The 25253-nt window shown below is 37.8% G+C and overlaps 1 protein-coding gene across 1 annotated transcript; it reads left to right on the forward strand.

Moving 5' to 3' along the window:
• Nucleotides 1-12262: 12262 nt before the first annotated feature.
• On the forward strand, nucleotides 12263-16159 carry sstr3 (somatostatin receptor 3). The gene is made up of 2 exons (XM_037688592.1): nucleotides 12263-12288; nucleotides 14677-16159. The coding sequence occupies exons 1-2, from the start codon at nucleotides 12263-12265 to the stop codon at nucleotides 16157-16159; spliced, it is 1509 nt and encodes a 502-aa protein (XP_037544520.1).
• The last annotated feature ends 9094 nt before the right edge of the window (nucleotides 16160-25253 follow it).

Here is a 25253-nt window from a genome sequence, read left to right on the forward strand (position 1 = left end):
ACACAGATAAATCCACCAGTGTTGTGCTGTTGGTGCAAAGTGATCATCGAAAACACAAGATAATAATGGAAATGACATTTCAGACACACAGCCCTGACAGCTTGACTTTTTTGTTTTGTAAAAACTTGAATTCTTTCTTATTGAGACTCTGAAAGGATCAGAAACACTTTGTTTTTCTCAGCGAGATTTCCGCAGGCAGTGTCAGAGATTTGAAAAGATTCATATTTCATGCAAAATAAAATATTTCTGGTCTTTTGACATTAGGTCTATAACGTTTATAAAATTATAGTAAGATAATGCAGCTCTGATAGGGAAGGCTTGTTGCTCAGGGTCAAATGTCCTCAAGGTGTTCAGTTAAATCTTTTAAAATATTTCTTATTGTTCTCATCTCTGCTGCGATGACCCATAATTACTTTCCTTTCACAATAAAAGTGTTCACTTGAACACAACAGTGAGAGCATTTTATAAAGGAAAGATTCAAACTGCAGGAGTGCTGCAGTGTTGTTCTGTTAACTGCAGATAAATTAACATGTTTACAGAAAAAAAGTGTTTTTATAGATACAGTATCAGGACAATCTGCAGCTGAGGGGCTAAATAACATTTTTATCACATTTTGGTCACAACAACTTATCTTTTTTTAATTATTTTTTAATGTTTTTTGTTGTTTTTCAAGAGTAGAAAGTACAAATGGAAGCAAAAGCAAATATATGTTTTAATAGATTTTGGTAAATGTCCTTAATCAAACCTCCACCCCAAGAACTGAGGCAGCTCACGGCTGGTTTTGTAGAATAAAAACTTTATTGTGTGTGTTTTAATGCAGGCTTTGTTCGTCAGCCTTTCACTTACAATCCTCCGAGCTGCTGTTAGGTGACAGTCAGGTGCAGAGAACACGAGAAAACTACGAATGGAGAAAACTACGAATGGAGAAAACTATAACATTGGCTGATGGAAGGTCTAACATTTCTTAAGAAAATGCAAAATCTAGTCAATAAAGTCAAAAATGTGGAGACTGTAAAAAAGTGTGGCTTTCATGAAGCGATTGGATACAGAGAACAATTACTTGATTTGGGGAAATAAAAGTACTGGTGGTGCAGAAAATCAAAACCTCAATTACTGAAAACAAATCACCAACTGGAAACTGAACTGACATAACAAGAAATTTTGAAATTAAACTTTTTTTAATGAAAGAAAAGCTACAAACAGATTATTTGAACCTCTTCCAGACTAAATTTTAACTTTTTTTTTTTTTTTAATCAAGCGGCTCCTCAGTTTTTCTGTAATATCTGCTGTTCCTGAAACAACTTGAGGCTGTGAATGAAAACAGGCTCCACAGATTCTTCTTCTTGACAGCAGACAGAAAAACCCAGAGGAGTTTATTTATTTACCACAATGTTTTATTAAGGTTTGCGTGTCCTAGCCCTCTGAGCGGACGTTTTCGTCTTTTGTGCTCTAAGATGCACGACATTCCTTCATGTTTAAGGAGAAACCATTAAAACCTGTGCAGAAACACACCGCGGGGATAGGATAAAAATCACAAAAGCTCAGGGTCGTGACAGCAGAAGCTATTTACTGATGTTCCGTTTGCATTATTTAAAATCTGTTCCCATTATTTTCCCTCAGGGGTGGAATATGAGCTAAATTTTGAGTTGTTTGTCGAAAAAGTCACAATTCTTCTGTAAATTGAGAGTGATGAGACGTTTAATCTCTTCTTGGAGCAGTTCTGCTCGTCTGTCCTACCTTTTTTTAAAGCATTTATTTTAACTAGAAAAGTGTGAAAGTTGTTGGTAATGTCGTAAAATGAGGAGTTTGTATCAATAAAAAATTATTAATGTGTAACCTGCCCCGGTTTTCTTAGTCAGGTTTTTTTTTCTGTTTATTTATTCAGTTCCTTGAGTTTAAACTCTTTTTTTTTTTCTGTCTTTTGGGTTCTTTTGCTTGTTTCACTGTCAGTTTAAATTCTTAACCAGGTCCTCTGGACGGATTCTTCTTTGTTGAAACGTTTCATCTTTTATTTAAAAGGCTTCTTCAAAGTCTCTCATTCTCTTCTTCGAGACTGAAAAAGTCTTTTGGAGAAAAGATGAAACGTTTCAACAAAGAAGAATCCGTCCAGAGAACCTGACTCAACCTTAGATTTATCTACCTGGATCAGAACATTTAAATCCTTATACTTCTGTGTTTTTGTACTTCATTGTTATGTTTATTTAGTATTCTTGTGTAAGTCTTGTTTCTGTTTCCCAGTCCTGTTTGTGCCATTTCACCCAGTTTCCTCAGTTTTTACAGTACGTCTACTTCCCTCACCTGTACCTAATCAACAATCCTCCCAGGTGTTTCCATTTCCCACTTACCTCTGTTCTATTTATTCAGTCTCTGTTGCACCGTTCAGCATTTGGCCTCTATGCCACAAAGTTTGTGCTGCATGTCTTTGTGTTTACCTCCTCGTGTTCATTTGAGTTTTCATGTTAGTTTGTTTTGCTGCCACATCAACCTTTTGTTTTGCTGTCTGAAAATAAAGTTGTTTTATTTGTTTAACCTTTGAGAACCCTGCATCTGTCTGCGTTTGGGTCCAATACCCTACACCAATAACATGTAGATGTTTAGTTGTTGAGGCAGAAAATGAGTTTAACAGTAAATCTAATGAAATACTCAACCAAAAAGCTACAAAATTGATGCTTATTATCCACCTCTTATGCATTTTTAAACCAAAATCATCTTATGAGAAAAGACGGAGGCACTTAGTTTTGGTCAAACCTTGTAAATGTTATGCACGACCTCTCGCAGTATGAAGAATTTTGTTTGGGCTCTGAGTGTGTTGGAGATCAGACTGTTCAAACTGCACCATATTCAGCTCAAAATCTGTGACCTGAATTTGATCCATTTTTGTGTTTTTAAGCAAAGATGGCTGTGGTAACCATATTTAATAGTTGATTCCAAAAGTTAATGAGTTGTAGATGTACATTTATTTTCTGAACGTGTCATTAAAATCCATCAAGTAGCTTGAGTTATTTTGCTAACCGACAAACCACACATGCACAAACACTGTTGGGGAGCAAAATATGATGACTTTTGCTTTTTTGCAACAAGTGAAAACAATTCAGAGCCCTAAAGACGCACCAGAATTACCGTATTTCCCACCGTAGACGTCGCACCGCCTTATAAGTCTCATCAGACCAAAAATGTCTAAAAGTGGAAAAATCCATAAATGTGTCGCTTCGCCGTATAAGTCGCATCTATTATGCGTCATCGCTGACAACTCGGAAATGTGGGCCGGTGTTGTGCCAAAAATCAATTGGCTGCCAAATGGCGGCCGCGGGAGAGTGCACAGGGGGACTTTAACAAGAGTTTTACAAGATTAATAGTTAAAAACAATTGTTTGTTTGCTCGAAATTAAAGTAAAGGTGTGTCGCAGTTTAGCTTTTCCTTAATAAATGCACTTTGACGGTCAAATCTGTTACCATACCATACCATTTTATTTATAAAGCACTTTAAACAGCGACAGGGCCAACCAAAGTGCTGCACAAACAGATAAAGCACACAGCAACACATAATAACGTAAAATCAAAATATAGAAACAAAATAATGGCAGATAACATAATGACTAACACAGTGTGATGCATACAGGTTCAACACAAATCATACAGTGTTGAAAGCCAGGGAACAGTAGTGGGATTTAAAAACTGTGAGGGAGGGGGCCTGTCTGACAAGCAGAGGTAACTCGTTCCAAAGTCTTGGTCCTGCTACAGAGAAGGCCCTGTCATCTCTGCGCTTAAGACGAGTTCCTGGAACTGTGAGAAGCAACTGATCTGCTGACCTCGGAGAACACAGTGGGACATATGGCTGCAGCAGATCTGTGAGATAGGAGGGTGCTGAGCTGTTCAGTGATTTATAGACATACAAGAGTATTTTGAACTGGATACGAAAGTGAACCAGTAGCCAGTGCAGGGAGGCCAAAACTGGTGTAATGTGCTCTCTTTTGCCTGTACTGGTTTAAAAATCGGGCTGCCGCACAAGAGGACTCGCTGTGCATTTCTTTTTCTTTTTTTGTGCACAAGATAACCACCTAAAAACAATTATTTGTTTGCGCGACTTTATAGAAAAGATGTGTCTCAGTTGAACATTTACTGTAATAAATGCACTTCAATGGTCAGGTTAGCTGCATTTTGCCGGGGTGGCGCAGCGAAATGAAGCTGATTTGACGGTTGCTCCAGGCATGATCCCAGAGCTGGACGAAGATGGCAGACTATGGCAAACCAGTTGTGTCATTAATAGCCACTTTTACTTATTACATGACACAATGGCATGCCATACTACTCAAGTTCCATCTAGCGGCTGAAAATGGTAGTGGTTCAATATTTTCTGTCAGAATGAATGAAAACAGTCATATCTCAGCCAAGAATTAGTTTACAACTATGGGGAAAAAAATCTACAACTAAGTCGCTTCAGCGTATAAGTCGCAGGACATGAAAATTATGCAAAAAACTGCGACTTATAGGCCGAAAAATATGGCAATCATTTTAAAAATAAATGTTTTCTTTTATCTGCTTTCAGAGCTAAACTGAACATAAACTGTACGGGAACGTCTAATCCCCAAAATGTCCCCCGGGCGCTTTCAATAGCTGCCCACTGCACCACCTGGTGGTGGATGGGTTAAATGCAGAGACTAATTTCGCCATTGTATGGAAACATACAGTGCTGACATTGTGATGACATTATTATTATTATTATTATTATTATGTAGACATATCTGACAAGCTGAAGTATTTGGATCTTTCTTGAGTTTCTGAACTTCTTGCTGCCAAATTTATCGTTTTATATCTTAATTATCCAGTGAGTGTGTCAGCAACAGCCCTGCCCCCTCCACTCTCCCCCCCCCCGGTGGTTTCATCTTATTGATCATTTCACCTGTTTCAGTCAGACTGCTCATTTGAAAGGTTTCAGGTGATGTAGAATGCACATTATACTTATTTGGAGCTGTTCGACATAAAGAAATGCACCTAAACGGTTCCTGAATTGTGATCAGACTTCCTGCAGCTGCTCATCTTTGCTCCTCGGCTGTCAGAGCAACATTCTTCCTGAAAAGCTTCAAACCTTTACAGCTCGGCTGTCAGAGTCTCTGACCTGTGTGAGATGACACCCTCATGTCTGCGATCAGGCAGCTTCCCTCAGATAAAATGTTGGTTTCTGCAGAACAAACTGCAGTGAAACAGAACTCCACCGGTTTGATGTCAGCTTCCAGTCTGTTTTTATTTTAACACATGGATACATGCAGACCATCACATTTTGTAGAAGCAGCTGTGCATGGGAGGAAAAACATGATGATAACAATAAATAGGAGCAAATGATAAAACTGCTTCAAGAAGAGGAATGTTGGGAAAATACAAGAGCTGTTGTAAAAGGTCTTTCCTCCTTTTGAAAGTTTAATTTCTACTCTGGAGTTTGTAAAACTGACAAACTTCATGTTGTATGGACTGAATTTACACAAGTAAAATGGGTGAAACTGACTTTGTCTATTATTAATCTTAACTTTTATTTAACAGGTAAATTCTGTGTAAAAGGCGGTCTGGGCCTGAATGCAGCCTCCAGCTTTTATTTTGCCTTTTTTTACGTTTAAAATATTGATGAACTGTTTGTGTTCCCGTCCATTTCAGTTTGGCCCTGGTTTATTTATTTGTTCAATTATTACTGCGGCAGCTGAAAAAATATATTCCTGGTGATCTATTGCTTTAGATTTCATTTAATTTTTTAGTGATCTGTGTTGTTGTATCACACTTAGGATGAACGCCTCCTGTGTGTTTCAGAGGCATTAATTGACGTGCCTCCGCTGGTGCACTGTGCCACCATGTTCCCTGTATGTTTTTAGCTTTTTTTATTTCTCGTCTTTGTTCATAATCATTTAAATTTCTTATTGAGGGAACTGATTCTCTATTCTTGCTTTGGATCACTGAGTTAATTGTTTTTGATTATGTGGCTTTATCATTTTCTGCTTTATCTCCAGCTTTCTGTTAAATTTACTTTCTGTCTGTCTGACACACCTGGCTTCTGTTTGCAATCAGCCCACCTGTAGCCTGTTTACTAGATTACTCTTCAGGAATATCTTCTCAGCACTACCAGAACATGCAACATCTTTGGCATGCAAAGTAACAAATAATATCCATTTCTTCAAGGAATGCTGGTTTCATTCCAGTTCGTTTTGCTTTGTGTTTTCTTCCCACTTAGTCTCAGTTTCTGTTCATCACACCTGTTGTGTGTGTCTGATTTATTCCCTCAGAGTTTAATAAACACCTCGTGTTCATATTTTGTGGAATCCTGGCTGTTGTCAGCCATGATTTTCGTTCCACCTTTATTTATACAGGTAGTCTCATTGAGTCACGAGGACTCATTTTCAACAATAAAAAGCAATTAAAATAAAAAAGTGTTAAAAAAATAATCAAAGTGCCATGTAAAACACTAAAAACCAGAACACATTTGTTCTTTTAATGACCTCATCAAATGTTTAAAATTCCTTAACTAAATCAAAGTGGACAGCTTCAGTTCCTGTTGCCAGGTGTTCCACGTTACAGGAGCAGAGTAAGAAAATAACTTTATGCTGAGCTCAGTCCTCCCTGAGGGGACGCTTGATGGCTTGAGAGCGCACGCTGTAACTGCACTGATGATGACGTGTAGGAGATATAAGATGGCAGCAGACCAAGGAGTGATTTATAGATTAAGCTGAACCAGTGTGAGAGCCTACGTGTAGATAATGATGACCAACTGACCATGAGTGCAGTGATGGGTAACAGAGAATTGAGAGAATACTCCTCTCAAACCAGCGTTCCTCTCTAGTGAACATCTTCATCCCTGAAAGAGCGACTGCTGGCCTAGAGACGAGTGTTACAATCCTTCTCACAATACTGTTATTGCAAGTATCTCTCAGCCTTCTGCAAGTGGCCATCAGGGCCCTAATGATCAGTCGTTAGGCTGATGTTCACAGGAACAAATAGTTCTGGCTGTCAACATCAAACTGGTTGATCCACTATGAGAATGTGCTATTTATAAGACTGAGTTTGTTGCAGCTCCTCAATCTGAAGAAGTATTTTGGATAAAAGACGAAACGTTTCAACAAAGAAGAATCCGTCCAGAAGACCTGATTTAACCTTATTAGATTTATTTACCTGGATTTTTGAGCATGCATCAGGACCAAGTCCTTAAATGGTTCTTGGGGAAACAAAAGAAAAGGGGCAACAATTCATTATTCAAGCTGATGCTATGCGGCGTTTGAGTAACTGCACAAAAAGACACCTTGTTCATTTATGCTATGCATTAATAGACATATTCATTTTCATTGTTTTCATTCTAAAAGGTCCACTGTAAAGCTTGTGCTGCTCCAGACTTTCTGATTGCTTACTTTTTCAACACTTAAAAACTGTGTCACCACCATCTGCATGACCACAGGAGATAAGTTATTGAGGCTGAAGACATCAAACAATTCAAACCAGGTCGTTTCAGCCCGAGTGTCCCATTTTTTTAATGTATTTCGAAGTTTGCAGTCTTTAGCCTTTGACAACCACAGTCCTGCAGGAGATGATTGAATTTAAATATGAGGTACAGGGCAGTGTATGTATGTGTGTGTGTGTGTGTGTGTGTGGCACAGCGCCTCCCCTCGTGTCATTCAGAGAGATGTCTCTCCTGTGCGGAGCCCCAATTTTACAGCATGGATGAATTTTCCATTGAGCGCCTTGAAAGATTCTGGAGGCGCTTTGTGAGAAGATTAATGAGGCAGAATAAAATGTGACAGTTGTGACGCAGATATTCCACTTCGATTTGCTACAGTAGCGAGATGTGACATTAACTTTTATAAGACGTCAAAGCGGCAAAGAAAAGTGAACAGATGTTCTTGTTCCATGGTGGAGTTTGAAAGGTCTATTTTAAGATTTTCTGTTGCCAGTGAATTCTTGAAAATAATATTTTTAGTTTCGGAAGACGTGAAAAAAGCCATTCACACGCTTCCAAAGTCCAAGGATTAGGAGCTTTTTGTTTACAGACTTTTGTGTTGCTGCCAGAAAACTCAAAATATGGTGCGGTTTCTCAATTTAAGCATTAGAATTGTTTGCTTCATTGTGAATAAATTATTAGTATTTGAGATTTGATGCATTCAGTTCACCTGCACATCTGTTTTTGTCACAAATTTAGGATGAAATGTCTTAAATTTTTTCTGAGCTGAATGTCTGGAAAGCAAAGCAGCATATAATTTAAGGAAAACATTCAGTGATAATGGCTATTTTCAGTTTACTATGAGGGAAATGGATAAATAATGGAGGTAAAAATAGAAACTTTCTGGTGTTGGATGTTGTTGAGGAACAATTCTTCATGCATTCATCCAGCCTGTAACAGACTGAAAACAGACGTCAATCTGACAAACTAAAACTCCTTAAAACAAAGAAAGTTACAGCACGTAAGAAGAAAACGTTCGAATTACAACCTCACAACGACCTGGTTCACTCAGTGCTCAAAAAGATGAATTACCGTATTTTTCGGACTATAAGGCTCCGTCAATTTTTATTTTTATTTTTATTTTTTTGAGAAAATTAATGGATTTTAAGTGCTCTTTATAGTCTGGAAAATACGGTAGCATTTAAATCCCTCGGTGCAACGTTAAACCAGTTCAGCTTTATTAAAACTCTTTATCTTCATTGGTCGATGAAGATCTTGTGAGCAGACATGATGTGGAAAACTTGACAGAAAAAGGGTCTGAAGAGACGCATTCAGATCATTTGAGTGAATCACCTGGGGGCAGGATGACAAGAAAGGTGAAAGAAAGCACGCCTTCATTTTATGCCCAGTCAATATTGATTCATTTAGAAACTAATGTTAGTTCAGAGAAGCTGTAAGGAATAAAACAGAATCAACATTTAAGCCTCTAAAACCAGAGGGTCGCCTCCAAACGAACCATTTTTACAGACGAGTCACACATTTAAACGTGGCACCTGACACCGGAAAAAGAGTTTAATTTTATGGTAAAAGGATGGGTAATAAATGACAGCTAAAATGTGTCAAAGAATAAAGTACTAAAGGAAAAACATGCAGAACAGAAGGTAAAATGAGAAACCGTTAACAAAAGCTTGGATAAGAAAAACAGTGGCTAACAGCTAGGATGAGCAAAACAATAGCTAAAACCTCAGTTTTTTAAATAATAGCTGAAGGTAAAAATTTATAAAATGGTAGCTACAATATATCATTAGTAAAAAGGCTAAAATCTAGAAGTAGCAGGAAAGTAGATAAAAGTTATAATGAGCAAGATCATAGCTTGAAGGAATAACAAAACAGCTAAAAGTTAAATGTAACAAAACGGCAAAGGAAAGCAAAAATTAGCTTTATGACAGCTAAAAGCTAACAACAAAACCTGTTTAAAAAATGTAATTTAGAAAAATCATAGCTTCGCTTAAAACAGCCAAACCATAAATATAAACTAGAAAATAGCAAAGCTGTAGATATAAAGCTAAAACCACCAAAATAGGAGTTAAATACTAAAACTATCAGAATCATAGCTAAAAGCTTCAATAAGCAAAAACACAGCTAGAAGATCAAAGTAACTAAATTGTAAGAACAATTTAGCAAAACAATGGCTAAAAGTAGCTAAAAGCTTAAAATTAGCAAAACTGTAGAAGCAACACTTAACAAAACAGCTAAAAGATAAACAGAACAAAACAAGTTAACATTAGCAAAATTAGAGCTAAAAGCTAACAATAGCAAACCTCTATAAATAGAAAATATAGTAAAATCATAACTTAAAGCTAAAAATATCAAAACCATAAATATAATTTTTTTAATAGTTTTTAAAAAAAACTAAAACTAACCTAACAAGAGATGAAACTCACATTTGTCAAACATTAGCTTAAAGTAAGCAAATACACAGCTTAAAGCTCTAATGAGCTAAATTTAACAAAACTGTAGTTAAAATGTACATATAAAAAAATGAAGCTGAATACTAAAATTAACAAGATGGTTTATTTTTAAGTCTTTGTAGCTAAAAGCTAAAAAAAATTGTATAAGAAGACAAAAATTTAAAAGTTTGCTGAACATCTTTTTCATTCATTCAACCTTTTATTTAGACAGGTTATTCCCATAATCTTAATGTAATCTTAATGTTAATCTTGATGTATTTCTATGAGGGAAGTTTCAGAATTAAAATTAAATAAATTAAAAAGTACTAAAGTTACAAATGCTAAAAGTACCAAACTGTTCAGGCGGCACCGCACAAAGTTTATAGAAATAATTTGATTGCAAACAGCATCCAGAAGAAAGTGTAAAAAGGAAAACAATCAACATTTTTTGTTGTTCTTTTGCTTTGTTTTGTTTTTTGAATGTCCAGAGGACCAGATTTAACTGTTTTTTTTTTAGATTTTTGTACCTGGATTATTGAGCATGCATCAGAAAACAGTGTTCACACAAGAAAAACCTGGAGCCACAAACATCTGAATTGACCAGATGATTTGGTCTCGAGAGGAACAAACGTAATCCGAGTTGTTTTTGTAAATTCCTGTGGCTCGTCTTTTTAATCCTGAGTATCAGCAGCAGAAAACAGAGTTTTACGTTTAGTTTGTATCAATGTTCTCTACTCTTCTCTTTGAACCACTTTCCCAGGAGAAAATATAAAAAAATCCATCTAAATTTAATTTGGTTTGGTTGATTTACGATTCTGATGCCCCAGTTCTCTCCTCCGGTTTCCATAGCACCCAAATTTGACAAATTTAATGTGAAATGCCAGTAATCACCGGAAATTGAAGGTATTGCAAAAAGATTAATGTGTTTGCTAAAATCAGACAAAGTCTGGAAAACAGAAGACATTCAGCCTATTTGCTGTTTTCGTTGACTCCTCTTGTGTTTTTTTTTTGTTTTGTTTTTTGTAAAAGACAAACGATTTTTATTGTCGCTGCAGACGTCATCATGAATGTGATGATAGAGATTCTGTTGGTTTGTCTGAACTGAGCACATCTGCAGTTCTCACTGTTGATTTTCCATAAAGAACAAAAGAACCAAAACGTTTCTGACGTGAATTTCTCCGTAAAAACGCTCCAGCCCGTCTGTTTGGAGGCTGAGCGATGGTTAATGGGGAGTGAAATTGAAAGAGAAGTGTCTATAGGGTTTCATTTCTACTTTATTGTTTTATTTAATCTCCTCTTCATCGTTTTAGGTTTATAATCCTGGCAATACACCTTTTAAAGAAAGGATCTTTTTCTGATTCTTTGAAAGACTTATTGGTAAAACCCTCATGTCTGTGCATCAAAGCTCCCACCAGCCGTCGGTTGCTGAGGGAACACGTTAACTGTTGATGATGTTTGCAGCAAGAAGCTGAAAAAGCTTGACTGGTCAGAAGACAAACAAAAAAAGATTTAAACGCTCTATTTTATGCTCCAGCCTTTTGAGATTGTGTGTATAAATATCCAAAATATGATGCCAGACTCTGACATATGACTGATTTTTACATATTTGTTTTCATTTACACAGGCATGAATAAGGGAACTGAAAGTAAAAACCTTCAGATGTGCATTTCATTACAGACGGTCATCTTACACAGACTGATGGAGTATTTATGCCACAGTTTAATTAGAGCACCTCTGAGTTTTATTGATTTGTTAAAAAACAAAAAAAAAGAATGAACACAAACTACTTCATATGTCTTCAAATAAAAACAGCCAATTGCTCCATTTATAACCATAACGTCCGTTTGCTTTTTAAATTAATAAAATATGACCTGATAATTTGTAAAGAGACAATCTATAAAGTTGTATATAATCTTTTATATTCCAGTATGGATGGTCTCATTTTGAATCCCTTCTGGAGTAATTGGTCCCTCTGTTAGTCCGACATATTTTCTGTTTTGATTTGTGGAGCTCCTTTCTTTATATCCGGGAGCTCTTTAGCTTAGAGGACTGGAGTTAAATAAATCAAAACATAAATTATGAGAGTTTGGTACAGTGGAATACAAAAATTAGACTACTTCTGGAGTAGGGGTGGTCCTGAAGGAGGAGTTGGAGGTGAAGAGTGTCAGATAGGGGGATGTGTCTGAAGGTAAAGTAGAAGGTCTGATGGTAGATGTTGTCAGTGGTTAGACGAGAGGTGACTGTGAGCAGCAGTGTGGTTTCATGCTGAGAGAGCACCACAGATGCCATCTTTGCTTTGAGGAAGCTTATGGAGAAGTAGAGAGGGTCAGAAAGAACTCCATTGTGTCTTTGTGGATTTAGAAAAAACATATGACAGGGTGCCGAGGGAAGAGGTGCGGTATTGCATGAGGAAATCTGGAGAGGAAGAGAAGTATGTTACAGGGCATGTATGAGGACAGCAGGACAGTGGTGAGATGTGCTGTAGGAGTGACAGATAGCTTCAAGGTGGCGGTGGGAGTGCATCAAGGATCAGCTCTGAGCCCCTTCTTGTTTGCTTTGGTGATGAACGGACTAACAGATGAGGTCAGGCAGGAATCCCCGTGAACTATGATGTTTGCAGATGACATTGTGATCTGTGGTGAGAACAGGGAACAGGTGGAAGAGAACTTGGAGAGGTGGAGGTATGCACTTGAAAGAAGAGAAATGAAAGTCAGTCGTAGTAAGACAGAGTGCATGTGTGTGAATGAGAGGGAGGAGGTGGAACAGTGAGGCTACAAGAAGCAGAGGTCACAAAGGTGCAGGACTTCAAGGTCCACTGTCCAGGAAAATGGGGAGTGTGGTAAAGAGTTGAAGAAGAGAGTCCAGGCAGGCTGGAGTGGATGGAGAAAAGTTTCAGGAGTGATTTGCAACAAAAGGGTGTCAGCAAAGGTCAAAGGAAAAGTTTACAAGACAGTTGTGAGACCAGCTATGTTGTATGGTCTGGAGACAGAGACATGGACAAAAAGACAGGAGACAGAACTGGAAGTGTCAGAAATTATGATGTTGAGGTTCTCCTTAGGAGAGACAAGGATGGAGAAGATTAGGAATGAGATCATCAGAGGTACAGCACAGGTTGAACAACTGGGAGATAAAGTTAGAGAGGACAGACTGAGATGGTTTGGACATGTCCAGAGGAGGGACAGTGGTTAGGACATGTCCAGAGGAGGGACAGTGGTTTGGACATGTCCAGAGGAGGGACAGTATATTGGTAGAAGGATGTTAGAAATGCACCTGCCAGGAAAAAGACAAAGAGGAGATATATGGATGCAGTTAGAGAGCACATGGAGGTAGTTGGAGTGAGGACAGAGGATGCAGAGGACAGAGTGAGATGGAGGAGGAGGACTTGCTGTGGAGACCCCTGGAGAGGGAAAAGCCAAAAGAAGAAGAAGAAGAATTATAAATGTCTTTCTGAAATATTTTAGGACTCTAGGGGTATTTTATTTTCAGTATTGTCGTTTTACTCCTGTTCAGGCTGTCGAGGCGCTGGTTTCTATTTCCATCTGTCAGCAGGGGAGACGCCTGGTAAACTCTGAAAATGTCACCAGTCTTCCAGGTGTTATTTATTAATTTACTTCCATTCAGTTTCAACCAGAGGGGCAGACGCATCAATCAGGTTGATGTCAAACTGACTGACTCGTTTTTTTTTCAGCCTTTTTTTCTGAGTAAAAGTTGTTTCTGTGCTTTTTTTTTCTCCAGTAATTAGTCAGTATCTGTTTACAGCACCACCAGTCTCTTCCTGCAGATTTTCTCTGCAGATCCTGTTAATCAGGAAGCTGCTGCTAATAAAAAGTCAATTATCACTCTCATCTAAAATCCTCTTTTCATCTCTGCTGAGGTCAAATTCATTACCCAAGTAACATCCATCCAGACATGTTTTAATTGCTTCCTATTTGTTTCATCAGCATTAATTATTCATCACATTTGCTTTCATTTCTTTACCTGGTTTTTGTTCTTGGAAAACAAATTAACATTTTTTACATTTGGATATTTTGTTTATTATCCTAATTTAATTTTTATTTGTCTAAAATAAATCGGTAAGTAATGTGAGGTGCTGATTGCCTACACATTTGTTCAATATGTTAAATTAAAAATAAAATATAAAAACAAATAAGTTTATTTCCTGAAAAACATAATTCATCTGCAGTAAAAGTTTTTTTTTAAAAACCTTCAAACTTAACTTCTTTCACTACACAAGGAAACACTTAGAAAATAAACATTTTAGAAAGAATGCATTTTTTTTTGTTTATTTATTATCATGCTTGAATAATTTTATTCTGTAACACAGCAAAAGTTAAAATTCAAACATCTTTTTCAGCTTTATTGTTAAATTTTATTTCTAAATGAATTTTATTGTATTATTTTTAAAATATTCATCATTTTGTGGGTCCTAAAAACATAAAATCTTTGATTTTACCATTTAAATTTACAAGAAAAATACCATAAAAAGTATAAATGTTGATGAAATTATTTTAAAATGTTTTAAAAGAGTTTGCTCAATCGTGCCTTTTTTTTTTAAATATGATCAAAATATTTGTAGAAATTAAACCAGTTAAGCTAAAACTGCTCAGGATTGTAAATATAATTTAAATTGAGAAGCTGAAATGTGCAGCTGTTTGTTTATTCTTGAACAATACAAACTTTTAAAAGCTCAAATTTTTACGAAGCGGTCTCTAGAAAAAACAAAATCAGACTTTCTTGCCTTTTCAATGTGGCCCCATTAGAAATAAAAAGAGGAAAATATGAATTATTTCGATGACTGATTTTTTTATTCCTCCAACAGAACAGAAGGGAGGCAGCTGAAACAGCAGAGGGACAAATCAACAGGAAGAGGTGACGCCTCACTTCCTGGTGAGATGTCGGCTGAAGCGTGGGAAAATAGCAGCCTGGTGAGCCCCTCCCCCCATCTGCTCATGCTCAATGACAGCGACCTGAATGATACGCTGTTCAACGCTACCAACGCCACCTTCCTGGATGTTCCCTCCGGTCCCAGCGTGGCTGGAGTCCTCATCCCTCTCATATACATGGTGGTTTGCATCCTCGGCCTCGGTGGAAACACTCTGGTGATCCACATCGTGCTGCACTACTCAAAGATCGAGTCGGTGACCAACATCTACATCCTGAACTTAGCCATTGCTGATGAGCTCTTCATGTTTGGCCTGCCCTTCCTGGCTGTTCAGAACACCCTCCAGCTGTGGCCCTTTGGCTCCTTCATGTGCAGACTCGTCATGACCGTCGACTCCATCAACCAATTCACCAGCATCTTCTGCCTGACCGTGATGAGCATTGACCGCTACCTCGCTGTCGTCCATCCCATTCGCTCCTCCAAGTGGAGGCGCCCTCAGGTGGCCAAAGTGGTGAACGTCACAGTGTGGGCACTGTCCTTCCTGGTCGTCCTACCCGTGGTGGTCTTTGCAAATATCCAGAAGACAGGGGGCACCTGTAACATAGCCTGGCCTCAGCCGGCAAACATCTGGAGGGCTGCTTTCATAATTTACACTTCCACGGTCGGATTCTTCTGCCCTCTTCTCATCATCTGCCTCTGCTACCTGCTCATCGTCTTCAAGATCCGCAGCTCGGGTATAAAGGTCCATGCCACCTCCACCAAGAGAAGAAAGTCGGAGCGAAAAGTGACACGAATGGTCGTGATTGTAGTTGCGGTCTTTGTCTTCTGCTGGCTGCCTTTTTACGCCCTCAACATCATCAACCTGTTGGTCAGCCTGCCCTCAGAGTACCAGGGTCTTTACTACTTTGTGGTGGTGCTTGGGTATGCCAACAGCTGCGCCAATCCCATCGTCTACGGCTTTTTGTCAGACAACTTCAAGAGGGGTTTCCGTAAAGCTCTCTGCCGCTCCACGAGGAAAGTGGAGAACCACGAGCCTGCGGAACGCCAACTGCAGCGGGAGGAGGGCAGGAGGGCACTGATGCCCAGGGAAAGCCTGAGACGAGCCGTCAGGGATGACAATGACAACGACGACGACGACGAGGTCGTCTCAGAAATGACTGAAATCTACAGGATCACCCAGAACGGAAACTCCAGCGTCCAGCCGCAGAGCTCGCAGCTGATGTTCTCAGAGAGAGGAGCTGCAGCCACAGATCTGGAGTCGCCAGATCGGAACGGTGGCGACTCCAAAGGAAAAGATCCTGCGAACGGGTCCTCGTTGACGGTCCCACTGCTCCTCAATGGAGCAAAAAACGGGAGCAATAAAACCCTGCCAGAGGACAATGTAGATCAGAGTACCTCACTGGAAATAAGTTATTTATAATGTAAAATATGGAGTTTAGTTTTATGTTACTGAAGTGAAATTATTGTCATCCTGACTTTAAGACAAATGAAACAAAAACATTTTAGAAAATACTCAAATGAGCCTGATTGTTTTATTTGATCCATGTACTGAAATGTTGGAGTATTTCTAACATGTATGTATAATATGTACAGGTAATGATGTCTACCTTTAGTCTGATCACATGTTGGTGTTTCTTTATATCCCACAATGTGACCGTTGTCTCCCCGTGAGCGACAGCTGGCATTTCAACGTTGAGTGTCGTTTCAGTCCTCATGTGAGTGGAGTTTGAAATATGGAAATCTCGGGTTGTGCTTCTTGCATTCGTATTTATTCTCGTCAATCTTGGCTAAGTGCTGTTTTATAATTAATTTATTTATTTTTGTCAGGTTAAGATGTCTACAAACTTTTTCTTTCAGGCCAAAATTAGCTCAAATTTAGCGTCGCAGTATGCAAACAGTTTAGATGTTGAGAAGTCTTTGCAGTGCTCACTGGGCTGCTTCGGTCAAAGCTAAAGTCTAATCTTTGTGAACAAATCTCAGCTAACTTTTTCAACATTCACCTACAGCCTGATTTATTTTTCCTCCCTCAAATGACTTTTTTTTCTTTTATGATCATAATCACAACTGTTTATGGTAACACATTCTGCTGCACATCGCTGACTGTAGCACATTTGTTGCTGCATTACATCATCGTTTCCTGTTCTTTGATGTTTATATTTAAATCTGCACAGTTAGTTATGATCATATGACTGTTCTCTCTGGCCAGAGCTTTACAGTAAGATGACAAGAGTAACCTGAACTTGACCCATCTGTGCAGAGTCTGACATACACATAATGAAAAGTTCCCTTTCCTATGAAACATTTATTATGAGTCAAATCTAAGAAGAAGATAAAAACATGTCCGGTAGAGTTCACTTTGGCAACTAAATGGGGTTAAATGTGGGGCATGATCTCGGTTTGTGGAATAAAAACGTTGACTCCACCGGGGTTGCCGCTGCAGGCCTCTGATTCTGTTCGTGGTGTTCGTAGATAGGATCTCAAGGAGCAGTCGGTAAAAGGACGACGTTGTGGTTCTGTTGGCGTCTTCAAACCACGACCCTCTGCTTGCAGTGTTCCCATGAGGTATGGGATTAGTCTTTGCCTCAAGCAAAAGAGTCTACGGATTGTGGTGTTCATGAGACTGCGTGGATACAGGGAGATATGGCTCAACAGATCTCAGCCTTATCTGCAGTAATGAGGGCTTTGCTCCAGTCTGTTATAGTGAAGGAGTTGAGTTTAAAGGAAGAACTCTAGATTAACTTGTCTATCTCTGTTCCAACACTCACCTGTGACCAAATGAACAAAGATGCAAGCATCTGAAACCAGCTTCCTCAGCAGAGTGGCAGAGCTCAGTCTTAGAGATAAGGTAAGAAGCTAAGGGTCTCTGATTCGCTCCACCAAAATCATCCAGTTGGAGTGTTTCATATATCTAATCAAGATGCTTCCTGGAAAACCTCTCCCTTGGAGGCACATCCTTCTAAAAGAGAGGACTCTGTACCTGATGGAAAGATTATATCTGGTGTGGAAAGGTCTCAAGAGGAGATAAAAAGTATATTTATTTTATTGACTGGTTTTGTCTGGGACCTAACCTTAATAAAAGTGGATAAAAAAAACTGTATGAATGGATACAATGACAGCTTTATTTTATAGAATCCAGTTCAATATATGAGTTTATAGACTGTAAAGTCCTCAATGGTGCACTGAGCCTCTCTAACAGGTGTTCATCACAGGTGTAGGTGTTGAAACGATACCACCCACGTCAGACGTGTGACTCTAAGACCTTTTTATTGTTGTTTTTATTTGCACAATACGCAGCTTAAACTCAAACTTTCTCTTTTTCTTTCTTCATTTAAACTCCTACCTTTGGATATTTAGCTGAACTAAACATTGGCGGCTCTGCGTGAAAGCTGGTAGAGAAGATGTTTTAAATGTTGTCTGACATTTACTTAATGAAGTAAAAAATCGGTTTTGTGTTGAATTATCTTTGCCACTGAGTTAAGCGTCGCTGCTGCTGACTGGTGCAATATTTGAAAATGAGTTTGACATTAAGCTCTAGTCATTCATCAGAACCTTTCATTCATGAGTTCGAACAACACAAACTTGTTGTTTTTTTTCTTTTAACCAGCTGTAAATATAGAGGAACAAAGCTTCAGTGTTGCTGCTGCTCAGCTGGTCATCAGCCCACACACACCCAGCTGCAACCATCCTCTGCAGAGCCCCAAACCATCATTAAAGGCACATTAAAAAGGGATTTGCCTGCCTCGTACTTTATTTGCAAAGCCCCCCTGGGCTCATGGTTTGATGAGAAACTGAGATTTGTTCAGGTTGAGTAGTGCTGTGTGTGTCTGAGTGGGCTGTTTACTACTGTGTGTGCCGTGCATGCGTTCATCTATAAATACTGTAGTTATGAGGCGGTTGCGTGATCATCAGCCCCCCACCTGTGCTTACTGCGCAGGGAGAAGTGATGACCAGCAGAAGGATCTGCTGGTGACTTTGCTATGACTCAGTGACCGTCTGCCTACAGGCGTCCACCCACGAACAACATGGAACAAGAGTCATGTTAACTCTAATGACCTATTATTCAAGGTTTTGTTGGCAGAAAATTCTTTGTAAACTCTGAGCAAATGATGTTATCAGTTCAGACGAAGACATATGGTCCAAACAAACAGGTCAGTCAAACCTGCTGATTCTGTTGTTCACATTTGACAAATTTCAGTCTGTTTGAATGTTGTGTGAATCAATCAATCATCCATCCATCCATCCATCCATTTTCTTTACCCGCTTATTCCATTTTGGGTCACGGGAGTCGCTGGTGCCCATGTCCAGCAATCACTGTGCGAGGGGCGGGGTACACCCTGGACGGGTCGCAAGTCCATCACAGGGACACATAGAGACAAACGAGACAAACAACCATTCACTCTCTCACTCACACCTAGGGACAATTTAGAGTTACCAATCAGTCTAACATGCATGTTTTTGGTCTGTGGGAGGAAACCGGAGTACCCGGAGAAAACCCACGCATGCACGGAGAGAACATGCAAACTCCATCCAGAAAGGCCCCTGGACCGGGGTTTGAACCAAGGACCTGCTCGCTGAGAGGCAGCAGCTCTACCAGTTGCGCCACCGTGCTGCCCAATCAATCATTCAACCTTTATTTAGACGGGTAAATCCCATTGAGCCTCGAGGACTCATTTACAAGAGAGACCTGATTTCAACAAAGAAAGATGACAACAATGGACAACAGCAACAACAATAAACAATTATAAAAAGTCATAATACAGGTTTTTTTTTTTTGTTTGTTTGTTTTTTTTTACAAACAGGATGGCTAAAAGGAAAAGGTAACAAAAAAAACAGCTAGATTCTAAGGCGAATGTTAGAAGGTAAATATGAGCAGAATTCAATGATTACCAAATCTCATAAACCCAAAATATTATTATTATTATTATTATTATTATTATTATTATTATTATTATTATTATTATTATTATTATTATTATTATTATTTATTTGTCAACAGGTCAGTAAGAGATATTTTCTCCAAAAGGCTTTTAGAGAGGCTGAATCTCTCAGAAGTAAAGCTGGGCAGAGGTTCACCCGTCTGTTAGGAACTGTGTCTAAAAATAGTGAAATAATTTCAGAATAAAGTTCCTCAACCGAAAATTGTGAAGACTTTGAATCTCCATCATCTCCAGCTCATAATCTCATCAACAGATTAGAAGAATCTGTAGAAATCTCTGAGCTCAAATGACGAGGCTGAAAGTCAGTATTGGTTGGTCGTGATCTTGGGGCCCTCAGGGGCCACTTCATTAAAACCAGGTCTGGTTCTGTTTTGGGTTCAGGAACTCTTCCACAGATCATTGTCTGTAAAGACAGTTCATCCAGTTTTTCAAAAAAAAAAAAAAACCTGCATTATGACTTTTTATATTTGTTTATTGTTGTTGCTGTTGTCCATTGTTGTCATAATTCTTTGTTGAAATAAGGTCTCTCTTGTAAATGAGTCCTTGAGGCTCAATGGGATTTACCTGTCTAAATAAAGGTTGACTGATTGATTGATCCACAGAGGCTGCTTAAAGCTCTATCAAGCAAAGAAGAGGCCAGATGTGAACACCATCCAGAATCACTGCTGTCTTCTCTGGACCAGAGCTCGTTTAAAATGGACTGAGGTGAAGTCCAGAACTGTTCTGAGGTCAGACGGATCTCAATTAAAGTTATTTTTGGTAATGAAGACACCAAGAAAACCATCCAGCCTGTTGTCTGCTCACAGGTTGAAAGCCTGCTTCTCAGATGGTATAGGGGTGCATTGATGTCTGTGGCATGGACAGCTTAAACATCTTGAAATGTCCTTTGAATGCAGCAAATCATAAAAAGGTTTTAGAACGTCTGCTCCCATCCACCAAAGAGCAGTGACTGTAGAACAGCTAAAATCTTACATCAGATGAATGGGACAACATTCCCTCCAACAATGTCAACATCTGGTCTCCACGGTAGTTTTATGCGCTGTTGTCAAAAGAAAAAGGATTTTCAAAAATTATATTAAATTACTAAATTATTTTTTAAAAGGCACAGTTTCTAGTTTCAATGTTTGACATGTTTTCCATTATGAATTAAATGAGTTCATGCTATTTGGAAGCATCGCTTTTTATTTTTTTAAGTTTTACTCAACGTCCCAATTTTTCAAAAATGAATGACTTGTAATAGCTCTGCATTTACAATAATAGTACAATAATCCATAATTCTTGTGTCAATGCACGATGGCTTTATTAAATCATCTTACTACTAATGCAAGCAGAGTGGCAGCCGTTGTTGCTTTTTGTTTGCAGAAATAAACTCTCACTTTAGCTGAAGTGTTGACTTCAGTGCAGGAATAGATGCCACAGTAGGAAACAATCACATCGAAGTGGAGCTGCAATAACATCATGTTTTCCTTCGTCTCTCTGCAGACTGCAGAGAATAATTCAAACCATCAGGGCAAAATTGCAAAACACTTCAACAGGATGCCTTCTACTAAAGATTACACGTGTCCTGTTTTGATGTGCTGCTGCAGTTTCTGTGTTCATATCCTAAACGCTGTCAATGCTTATATTCTTAAACTCTCATTGAAATAAAGAAGTGGGCTAGTTTATGAAACTGCTAATGTTTTCTGTAATTATTTTCATCTCAGAGGGGGATTACTGAATGGATCATTCCGTCTGGAGTTGTGTTGAGGACAGATGTGCAAAATGAACCTGAGGAGACGCAGATAAATAAGTGTTCAATTAACTCACATATGGAAACGAGCTGAGACAAGAATCAACAAAAAAAAATTTTACAAAACAAAAGGAGAGGAAAATCTGTGAGTTCCTCATGAAATCTCCAGAAACATTTTTAAATTAAAGCTCTAAAAATGTTTGAATAATGCATATCACCCGCCGCCTTTCATGGCAAATAAACTGAGATTGACTTGTGATTATGTAATGTGCAATTTTATTTCACAAAATTACAAATTATATAAATGACTCTCAGATACTCCCTCAACTAAATTTAGACTCTTAACTATGAAGTTACAGTAAATGATTGAAGTAGAGAACTTGTTTTTCAAAAGGCCCTGACAGTGTGCAGATGTGTTTCCATGTATGGAGCTTGTTCCGGTCAAGCTGACCTGATAGGAATTTGTTGTTCTATATCTTGATGCATCAAATATCTGGGCACTCGACCAGAAAAATATTTTCAAGTGGAAACTACTGATAAGTCAATAACAACTTCTTATATGGAAGTCTGGGGGTATGGCCGGAGAACAGATCTTTGTAAAAAAAAAATAATCTACTAATGTGTGTGTGTGTGTGTGTTGGTATAGTGTAATGACCTTTATATAAGCAAGAGAGTATAAAAGTGAACAAGGCTATATTGAGAGAGGTCTTTTTCTTTAAGTCTTCGGGTGTCCAGCTGTTCAGCCTGCAAGTTTGTTCTTCAATAAACCCTGATTTTTTTTGCTGTCATCACATGTTTCAAGATCTGTTTTATTTAAACAGTTTAAAATTAAAATGTAGACTTGTATCACTATATTTTGATGCCCAACGTGGGGATTTTTCTTTTCATTTTGTCTTTTTATAGATATCTTTATGTTCAATAATCTCAATAAGATAGGGTTGACCCCAAACCTTAATCAGGTGTAGATGTACACCCAACAATTATTTTTATTAGTTTCATTAAGGTTTGTCATGTAATTCATCAAATATTTTGCTAACAGACAAACAACTATGGACACACCCAGACACAAGAATAAATATTATTGGCCTTTTCTGCTGTGGATGTCCAGGAGATACAATTAACAAATCTAATATAATTTCTAGGTTTGCAATTAAAACGATCTTCAAACAAAATCTGATCCAGTACAGTGAGAGGATTTAAGATTGTATCATTTAAAACAAGCAGAAGTCTTGATGTTGTGCATTCTGGATGTGGAGCTGCCGAGTCTCCATTCGAGTTTTCAATCAAATTTTAAAAATGTCTGTTTTTAAAACCTTCAACATGAAAACAAATAAGTTTTTAGCCATAAAGCTGCTTTTGTTTTATGAAAAAAATATGTGGAGGATAGATGGATCTTAGAGGTGTGCAGGAGGTTTACAGATCCATTTAAAATTCAACCAAAAATTATATTTTATTCAATTTTGTTTGGTGTTTTTGTGTTTTCTATCTGTTCACAGACTGCTTTAACACCGGAATTTCTCAGCCTTGAGATCAATAAATTTCATCCATCCATGCATCCAAAGGAAAAAATAAGCCACATTATCAGATAAATCAATAAGACAACAGTTAAACCAAGTGAAATTCGTCTTTTGCAGACCGTTATTCTCTGTATAAAACATCTATGAATCAGTTTGGTTTTCAAATCCTACAGCCTGGACTGAATTGCTGTGATTGCAAAATTTAACTCGGCTTCAAACTTCAGCTATTTTCACACTTTCCATCTGTTTTGCATTTGAGTTGGACTAAAAGAGCGTTAAAAACTCTTTAGTCTGCAGAGACGGTCTCTCACAGTCACGTCCATGTTCAGATACACGCTAAAGATTTCTGATCACACACTGAGCTGACCATCTGCTGTCAGAGCGACTGCAGAGACCCCCAAAGGACGTCAGAGGACGTGTTTGTCATGACTCACAGCTCAGCAGCCGGGAGCTGATGCAACACGGAGAGCAAGAAAATGGTCCATTTTAACCAGGATGCTAACTATTTTTCATATTCTGACTTTTCATTTTAGTGAAACATGAATACATGAGCACAGGGGGGAAGTCAGCTGTTCAAAGATGTCAGCAGCATCATGATTTCATCAGAGTGAGTCCTGAGCAGGAGGAGCGTGGCCTCTGGAGAACTCACTTTAAAACCTTTCAACTGCATCTCACACAGACACGTGTTTTTCTTTATTTGAATCAGGCTTCCTGACCTTTGGGCTGCGTGAGGAACATCATAATTGGCTTCGCTTAGAAAAGCAACTCTGATTTAGATTTCTAAAGCTCTTTCAACAGAGCTGTGTGTGAAAAAAGTGGTGCTTTTCATATTTGTTGAACAATCATTCATTTCCAGACAGAGATGAAACTTGTGTGTGTGTTTTATAACCGCTGTGGAAAATGAGCTGAAGATTTTTTTTGTTTAGTTTTACTACAATTTTTTTTTATGTACTATTATACTAATATCTCAAATCTGCCTGTAAGAAGATAGATTATAACAAGAATGAAAAGAAGTCGTTCAGCAATATTTGCTTCAATAACTAGTGGAAGGGCATTAATATCTATATTGTATTATGAGACAAGAAATGTCTAGAAAAGGAGATAACCACAAATTAAAATCAGATGTACTTAAAGTGTACAATTGATGACACCAAAGAACTAAAAACGCAAAGAAAACAACCTAACACAGTTTAACTACTATTTTTATACCATAACTACATCTCTAAAATAAAGTTAGTTTCCTAGAAATGCTAAGTAAGGTAAAATTAACTATCAGCAGCTCAAAGTGAGGTATCTGAAAACCTTTGTTGTTCCAGTGCTGTTGCTTTGACCTGTGTGTGGTTAACCTTAGAGAAATAATTATTTATCAAAGTTTGAATGTTATTCATTAAAATATACAGCATTTGAATTCATCACAACTGAACTACTGTTAAAAAACAGGAATATTGTTTAATCTCAAGCAGCATCACCTAACAATGAATTGGCATGGAAAAGTTAAAAGACAACTTAAAACAAAAATATCCAGTTGGTCTACACATTAAAGAACTTATCTCTTTCAAGTCTTAAATTTTATAACCCTGATGTTTGAAATAATAACAGGAAATAAAATGTCCCAAAAAAATCAGCTTTGTTTATGTGAATCTTTTTTATAACGCTGCAATGAACGTTATTTCACAACCAAAACCTGTATAACCGGACCACTTTTACAAAGTACACAATGTTATTATTATTTTTATTTTTTTTATGTTCTGTCTTGAAAGTGGAAATCGGAAATGTATGTGCCATTAAATTAAATTTGGTAGAAAACGTCATTATTGGTATTTTCGACCACGTAATCTTTTACACTATAATTTTGACTTATCAAAACAATAAAGCAATATTTTTATATGTAATAGTTACTAATGTTGCCGTGGGTATCAATCTGTAATAATAATAATTAAAAAAGTTACAATACCTGCTAATTGCTTTAATCAAAAACACCTGCTGTTGTATCAACACATAAAAGTCGTTTAAAGAAATAAAATGTTTTATACTGCCATCTAGTGGTCATAAAGTAGTATTACTAAAGTCAGGATTGTTCTCTTTGAAATAAAAATGTTTCCGGTAATTTCTTTCAAAATAAAAGTTAATTGGCGTGGGTGGGGGAGGGGTCATAAACTGTAATAAAAGCTTTGCAGAATATTTAAGAATAAAATAATTGATAAGTAAACAAATTACTTTTATTTTAAAGGTACATAATTCTAAATAATAATTATTGTGAATAATTTGGAACGTTACGTCAGTTTCGTTAGCGATACGTAGACGGAACTTCCTGCTTTCCGCATTTCGTCA

This window comes from Nematolebias whitei, chromosome 15, assembly GCF_014905685.2.
Source record: "Nematolebias whitei isolate Nwh7 chromosome 15, NemWhi1, whole genome shotgun sequence".
In the NCBI taxonomy this organism is placed as follows: domain Eukaryota; kingdom Metazoa; phylum Chordata; class Actinopteri; order Cyprinodontiformes; family Rivulidae; genus Nematolebias; species Nematolebias whitei.

Coding starts and splice junctions, on each gene's coding strand:
- sstr3 (XM_037688592.1), top strand. CDS start 12,263: ATGAGGAAATCTGGAGAGGAAGAGAA. Junction 12,289..14,676: donor AAATCTGGAGAGGAAGAGAA/GTATGTTACAGG, acceptor TTCCTCCAACAG/AACAGAAGGGAGGCAGCTGA.